We start from the raw sequence: 7,582 nt of genomic DNA on the forward strand, positions 1-7,582 counted from the left end.
AAGTGGCCGATTTTCTGTCAGAGTGCAGCCATTTTTTAAAATTTATTTTAATAGTAGTAGTAGTTTACAAGTGTTTAAGTAACACATGATTGATATGCTTATTAAATTTCAGGGTGTTGCTTGAACTGGTTTTCATGGCTGCTTTTTCATAAAATCAGTGAAGACCCGCAAATTAGCCCATATTTACTTTGTCACGCCTTCAACACTTAGTAGGTGTACCTAATGAAATGACTGTCGAATGTAGGGTTCGAAAGCATAATTTTGACATGTTATTGTAATTTAACACCCAATCGGTTGGGTAATGGAGCGGATTTTTTTTCTTAAATTTCAGCCTGACAATTTCTATTCCGCATTAACCATAAAAAGTCTTCCGTCGTGATGGCCCTTATCCTTTGCCTTCTCATTTCATTTTAGTAACACTCTCATGCTAATTTGCGAAATCTTTCCATTGCAGCGTCCCAGTCAGACATTTCTCCATCATAAGGCGGGATTAATGGCGGCTTAATTACGCTCTGGCCCCTTTCAGATTCGAGCGTTGGAGCTTTGAAGTGCGACCGGGGAGTAAAGACGGATTAGCCGGCAGCCTCTTGTTTTCTCCAGAAACAAACAAGTTTTTTCCATCGGTGCGCGCGGTAGTAGCGGTGGCGCCGCTGGCTGGACCCCAGCCAGGCCGCATTCCAACTCTTATTTCAAAAACACCCACCCCCCAAGATCTGTGAGGAATTTTCCACCCCGGGGATGGGAATTAATTTATCCAATGTTCGTTCGTACTTTTGCTCAGTGTGGGTGTTTTTGTTTGTTTGTGCTCTTGTGGCAGTAGGTCAAACCATTCTTTATCAGGATTCACATTTAACTGGAGTTTCTCAGTTTTTATCAATTCACACACAAACACAATCAGCGTGGTAGCCCCATCAGCAGAGGGTCACTACCTTGACTTGGCAGCAAGAGCCTATAAACCTTCGTTCATTGATTGAGCACTGCTCTGTATCTCGCTAACTTTATTCCTCTGCCCTTGAGCTGTACGTTGCAGTGTGTGTGTGTGTGCGCTACAGTCATGAAATTGCATCTGTCCACACATGCAATGAGCGCACAGCAGTGCGATTAGGATGAAATCAGTGCTTTAGAAGGTGTCAAGGTTAGCGGAAGACTGCAAGTGCTGAAATGCTGCACTAACCACTTCCATCCGTTTTTTTGTCTTTATTTTCTAATCCCACCCTCTTTCATGTCATCCTCCTGTGATGTTAATCCCATCCTCTCTGCGGTCCTTCATAGGTAAACTCTTCCCCACAGATTTAATGTTTTTTTTTTTTTAGAAAATAACTCCATCCTCCCGAACATTTTTCTTTTCCGAATCAAGAATATTAAACGGTTGAATATCCTTGAGGTATTATGTGTGTTCATGTCCATGTTTCTTTTCAGGGCCATTTGGTGCCATCAGATGAGATCACAGTGTACTACAGCTGTCAGCCAAACGGGGAGTACTTGAGTTCGGTGATCCAAGCTCACACGGACTTCATCCTGGCGACGACGAAGGCGCCGCTTCTGCCTTATCCTGTCCCCAAGGGGGCCGCCGTCATCATCCAGGAAAAGACACAGGTACGAGTTTGTAAAGCATCAGTCCAACTAAAACGGAGAGGATCATATAAAGGTTATGATGTCTCCAGCTGATTCAATTAAGAGTGGCAATGTATGGACACTGAATGCACCGTTTAGAGAACACCGAAAGGTTTTTTTATTTGACTTGTTAATTAATTGCTTGATCATTCATTGGTCTTTTGGCATATACACACAATCATAAACTTGGTGAAACACGGATGGTGCGCAACACTGAGTTTTTGTGGCAAAAATTAACTCAAGATGCTCCATGATGAAAAAGAAAAAAACATTTGTGAGCGCATTCAATGATACACTGGCGCACTAACGCTAACTCTATATGGGAAATCTGAAACACACTTAACCCGCAACAAATATATTATTTACGGATATGAACGTAATAAAATATGAAGAAGTTTCAAAGAAAGAATTTCTTCTGTTTTGCTATAGTTTTTACATTGTCACCATTATACATGGGAAATGGTGAGAGTACATAAAGGTAAAACGGTTGGTAAATATCAGCCAATTGTCAAGATTTATTTCTAAGCAAAGATTCAAGGGCTATAACCAGACAATTCATTAATTGAGCCCAACTCATTGGCTCCATTTTAAATTGAAGATTTCCTTCATTTATGAAACTGCAAGGTGACAATTTTGTTCTGAAAACACATTTCTGTGTCCTATATCTTGAGACTGTAAATTGTCTTCAATTGAGCATTTTTTCTGTTTGCTTTATTACAATAGTTAGCTAATATTCTCCGACTTGACAATTGAGCGTATCTTTTTCAAATTTAATTTAAAGCTTAAAACGCCTATACACTTGATATAGGTTTGATGATGGTGACAGTTTGCGCGCGAAACCAATCATCCACCTGACAGTCTTTCTTATAGGAAAACCATTCGGAGGTCAATTTTGGAGGTCTCCTGTATTAGCAACTGCATTTAATTGTTACAGAAGGTATTTTATTTTCCCTTAACTTATACTGCCTTCCCTGCTGTTTGGTGCAGCTCAAGGGCTCAGACTTGGAGCTAACGATTGTAAAGGGATCGTCGATGCCACGGGCGGCTTTAAATGGACCAGCGTGTGCTTACGTCAACCTCCGTGTGAAAGTCAACGGCAAAGAACAAGGTAGAATTTTAAACGAAAGAAATCACAGTAAAGAAAATGGTAAAGTAGCATGTGACTCATTGCCCGAGGTTGTTTTTTTGTGCATGCTCTTTCAAAGTAACAATTGTTAAAAAAAAAAAAAAAATGGTCATGAAAGAGCTAATGCTTAGAAAAGCGACAGCAACTGCTGCATACATACTGCATTACATGTGGCGGAGTACGCTGCACAACTTCTTCAGTAACACCAAAGAGACAGCTCGTAGTGATTTTATGGGCTTTATATGAAGCATTTAGTAAGATTTATAAGTGGGAAAATGAATTATTCATTGGCAGTTACCCCTTTATGATTGTCTTTTGCAGACGGGGTGGTGCTGCTGGAGAATCCGAAAGGCGATAACGGTTTAGACGTGGACAAGTTGAAAGTTGTGTGCGGCAGTATCTTCGGGACCAAAGACGCCAAGCTCAAACTCTTTAATGACGGCAAAGGTGAGCGCAAGTCCAAATATTCAAAAACTGCTCCTCTGCGCGCTCTTCATGTCTACCGGGGTGCTCGTCTCCAATGCAGAATTGGCCAGTAAAGCGGACCTGCGGGCCCTGAGCGGTAAAACCTTGTCAGTAACGACAGACGCAGCTTCCCTCGATCCCACCTCCTCCGACAAGGCCCTTGTGTGTCCTTATGTGAATCTGATGCTCTGTGACGCACAGCCCGCTGGTAAGAACACACGTGCACACATAGCAGAAAAAGTTGAACTGCTAGCTGATTTGATAAAATCGCTGTAGAAGTTGGGCAAAAGAACATTTAACTGGGCAAGATCTATTAGAACAATTGTTAGATTTGACAGTTGATACAATCGAAGTCTCACCGATGTCATAACGTGAGTAAAATGGGGACTTAAGCCAATAGCTCCAACATGTTCAAAACAGGTTTTTCTATTAGAAAACATTACATACTCTGCAGTATTTTACTTGATAAAAAGATACATGTGCAGCATAGAGTAAATAAATGCATTACGTGGCTCCAGTTGTGCATGTGTTAGCATTAAAGCAACACTGCAGCACTTAAGAACTTTGAGGTTTTGTTGATTATGGTGACACCATAACAAAAGTGGTGGTGTTTGGGTTAAGAGAAGACTTCATTTCCTGTAAGGACTAGCCTTGGCGTTGTGAAAGCCTGAGCTCAGGTCCTGCATTCTAACTTGACTATGTTTCTATTTCCAGTAACTGGGTGGGGGATGAATAGCGATGAGGTCATGGAATCGAATTGTGTAGCTAACATTAGCATTTGATGCTCATCCTTGTCTTGGTGCTTTCTACCTTGATTTTGTAATTGGTTCTATCCTAACAGCCTATTTTTTTTTTTTTTTTAGACCACATTCAATTGTATAATAATGAGTGCAATGTGTGTGCTCGCCTCCTGTAGAGTGCAAAACGGGACAAGTGGGCACCTTGCTGCTGGTCAACCCAGTGGGTCAGAACGGGCTTGACTACTCCAGCTTGCTGTCAGAGACCGCCAAGGTTTTCGGCCTACGCGGTAGGCGGCTCAAACTCTACCTGGACCAGGACCTCAACCAGGGTAAGTTCAGGGGTCGCTTCCAGCATTCGATTTCATTCATCATCGAGACTTCATTGTAACAACGGAGGGGAAAAAAAGGACAAAAAAACTACCCCAGGTTTTTCCGTTCAAATCCTCATTTACTTTTTTCTTCCGTTCCACGCTGGTAGTGCGCAATGGAAAAACGTGGTGACGGTACAATAAAATCTGTTAAGCCTGCCACTTGTTGTCATCTTGTCTCTTACAGAGCTTCCGGCCGATTCAGCAGTAAAGTCTCTGGACACCAGAACTCTTTTTGTACAAGTTCTTCCAACCACGGCAGAATCGTAAAACCCTTTAAAAAGGCACATCAAGAGTTGTCATCACTGTTACAGTACAGCCTCCCACAATTGCATTTTTTAAACCTCTTGTATGGCTCATGTGTGTAACGCTTGAGGTCATGCATGACCCATAAGCAAACCGACATGAAACTAGAACACAGAACAGCTCCCACACACACACACACACACATATTCAACACTAAAAACTTGCAAGATGTTCCTCTTGGAAATTCATTTAAGGTAGATGTAAGGGTCCGGAGTCATTACGGCTGTGGCACTTAATTGGGCAAACCAATTTGCCTTATTGTGGACACACGCCATTTAGAATTGAGCAGATAAAACTTTCATTGCTTTGGGAGTCTTCATTTGGAAAGTTGAAATGAAATTTTCAGCCGGCTGAGCTTTCGGGTCGACCTATGGAAAAATGCTGTCAAATGGAATAAATCAACGGTGATGGAAAATGAGCTTTTTTTTTTTTTCTTTTTTTTTTTAAAGTCTGCTCTTTCAACCTTGTCTGGTCCCCCGGGGCTAACCTCATTTGCTCTTTTGTTTATCTGCTCAGCTCACACACTTTGTCCCATTTGTTCGCTTTACCTTCTTTAATTGCAAGGTCGGCCATTAAAGGCAACAAAGGGGATTAAAGATGCTTCCAGTGGCAGTAATGAGGTAGGACAATAAAAAATAAAACATCCCACCCCACGGTAACAATAACAACTTACATGCAATGCAACATTAAGTGCAGTGATTAAAACAAAAGGAAAAAGCGTGACGTAAATACCTCAAGTAAAGAGTGGTGAGAGAAAATGTCAATAGTGTCGTAGATTTTTGAGAAAATGTTTCGCGTAAGATTTATGACAAATGCATTTTCTCTGTTCACTTATGAATTAACTATCAGTAAGCTATGCGTCATGTAGGGTAGAAATTTTTTTATAGTGATTGTTGTTTTGGTTTATCAAAGTGTATCACAAAATATTCTTATCCTACTACAACGGGACAGTTAAGTAATGCTACATGAGGGAGATTGATGATGTACCCACCAAATATTTTGGCTTTAATAGTACAGCTAGTCAATATTTTTTGTTAAAGATAAAACTTTTCAAGGATTGCATCCATTTTGTCTTGTACTGCACTTGCTGTCGACTAAAGATGACGTCACATTATAAGCTTGCAAATGTCACGTGGCCAAACTCAGTAAATGTGAGAGTCCTGATTGGTCATAACCTGAGTCATTTTCAACCAACAGCAAGTGGCAAAATATGCATTTGTCAGATTAATACAAAATCCATAAACACAATGTTAATCCGAACACTGTGTTTGAACTAATGGGGCCATATAGAATTCATTGTAAAGATTATTATTATTTATTTTTTATTTCCACCAATCTGCATGGGTTATTGCTCTAAAAATTGGAATAAAAGAGCTCACGTTTAACTACAGATGCGAAAATTGGTGGTGTTGACAAAAATCAATTGTCGCCCTCCGAAAAAAAGCGCGTAAGGTCCCATTTGACCAAATAAAAAAAAAAGTCCAACCTTGAGGACCGCGAGCAGTCTGCGTGTTATTCATGAGAGCGACTTTGATAGGTTAGCCCTCAATTAGATGCTGCGTTTGCCTCCGACTTGACTACAACCTAACAATTAGCATGCAAATCAAGCGCATAGTGACATTCATCATCATTATTGGTTGCAGTAGTGGAAATCTGCAAGCGAGCAACCCTCTTTGGTGCTGACCCGCTTCAACCTTCAAAGCGAAACGATTGAGCATGAACTTGATGGATGGATGCCAGTGAAATACCAGCTCATCCATTTTAGCATCATTAGTCACTCCACATTATACAAAGCTATCTTTAATGTTCAACACAATCATGTTTGCAAGCTCACATTTTTCGTAACGGAGCTTCGATTTCTGAGTCCGGCAAACTTCACTCGTTCACTGCTAGCCCAGTAAGAATGCATCTTTGTCGTCATTAGCCGTCAATGGCAGTGAATGATTTCAGTGTTCTTTTGCAAAATATCTGGATCTTGACAGTATTTATTTACTTTAAATTTCATCATTTACTGTGTGTTTATTTTTTGACTCATGCTACTAACCTATTGTGACCGGTAGAATAATTGGCTCATTCACTGGTTCCTGGTTGGAACTACAGCCAAGCGAGTAGCTACCAAACAAAATACCGTACATTTGTATAGAAATATTAAAAGCCTTTTTTCGGAACCAATTTCCCCGTAATCAACCCCGTATATATTACTGGTGTGTTATGTGCCGTTCATTCAAGGCAGGGGGGCTTCTTGTGTTACTGTAAATAATTATGCATTGTTGCGGAGTTATTTTAGCTTCTAAGGCTTAAAATTCCTGACACGTATGAGGCACAGCAGGTAGCATTTGAGGGGTCACCCAAGTTCCTTTTCGTGTGCGTGTTTCATTAGCATTAATGGTAGCCCTTCATTCTTCTGAAAAGTGACTCATCAAGTGTGTTTATAAATCACGACTGTGTCCTCCAACAATTAAAACAAGTTCCTCTGAAATAACCTCGCCTTCGAGTCAAGTTCTATTGATGAACCCCTTGTGAATTTTTAGTGCAAGGGATTTTTTATGAAAAAATCAACTATGAGAGTAATGGTAACTATTTTGCAATGGAGTCACTCTGTAATAAGCCGTTTCATGTTCCATTTCCTTTGCTCTTAATTTGAAAATAATATGCTCCTTTCAGAGCATTAAAAACACATGAAAATACATTTTCTGGTACCTACAGAAACTTAAAATCTCAAATATGGCAATTTTAGTTGTGTTATACAAACCACGTTTTTCCTACACGTTTTTTTAAAACTAGTTTTTGGGCTCTAAGGTAGTAGCGTTTATTTGGGTGAAGAGGGGATTTGATGACTTCTATTTTACTGTATGTGTGTGGTGTGTGTGTGTATGAAGGGTTTTGGGGGTGCAGTCTATTTCGAGCTCAGCCTGTGGGAGATGTCTCAGTCAAAGCAGAAGGGCGTGGGGGCGTGGGAAGAC

General features: G+C 40.5%; 1 protein-coding gene across 2 annotated transcripts in view; it reads left to right on the plus strand.

Annotated features, from left to right (window-relative positions):
• The window catches only part of iars1 (isoleucyl-tRNA synthetase 1), a 37,764-nt gene extending 32,730 nt beyond the window's left edge, over positions 1-5,034 (plus strand). For both annotated transcript variants that reach the window (XM_088423709.1, XM_088423710.1), the window contains exons 29-34: positions 1,420-1,596; positions 2,602-2,722; positions 3,062-3,187; positions 3,267-3,413; positions 4,122-4,274; positions 4,501-5,034. In XM_088423709.1, coding sequence (XP_088279835.1) covers positions 1,420-1,596; positions 2,602-2,722; positions 3,062-3,187; positions 3,267-3,413; positions 4,122-4,274; positions 4,501-4,583 — 807 coding nt within the window. In that variant the 3' untranslated portion in view covers positions 4,584-5,034. The remainder of the gene's footprint in view (positions 1-1,419; positions 1,597-2,601; positions 2,723-3,061; positions 3,188-3,266; positions 3,414-4,121; positions 4,275-4,500) is intronic.
• Positions 5,035-7,582: the final 2,548 nt, after the last annotated feature.

Source organism: Hippichthys cyanospilos, chromosome 9, assembly GCF_059441005.1.
Source record: "Hippichthys cyanospilos isolate Australia breed blue-spotted pipefish chromosome 9, RoL_Hcya_1.0, whole genome shotgun sequence".
Lineage (NCBI taxonomy): Eukaryota > Metazoa > Chordata > Actinopteri > Syngnathiformes > Syngnathidae > Hippichthys > Hippichthys cyanospilos.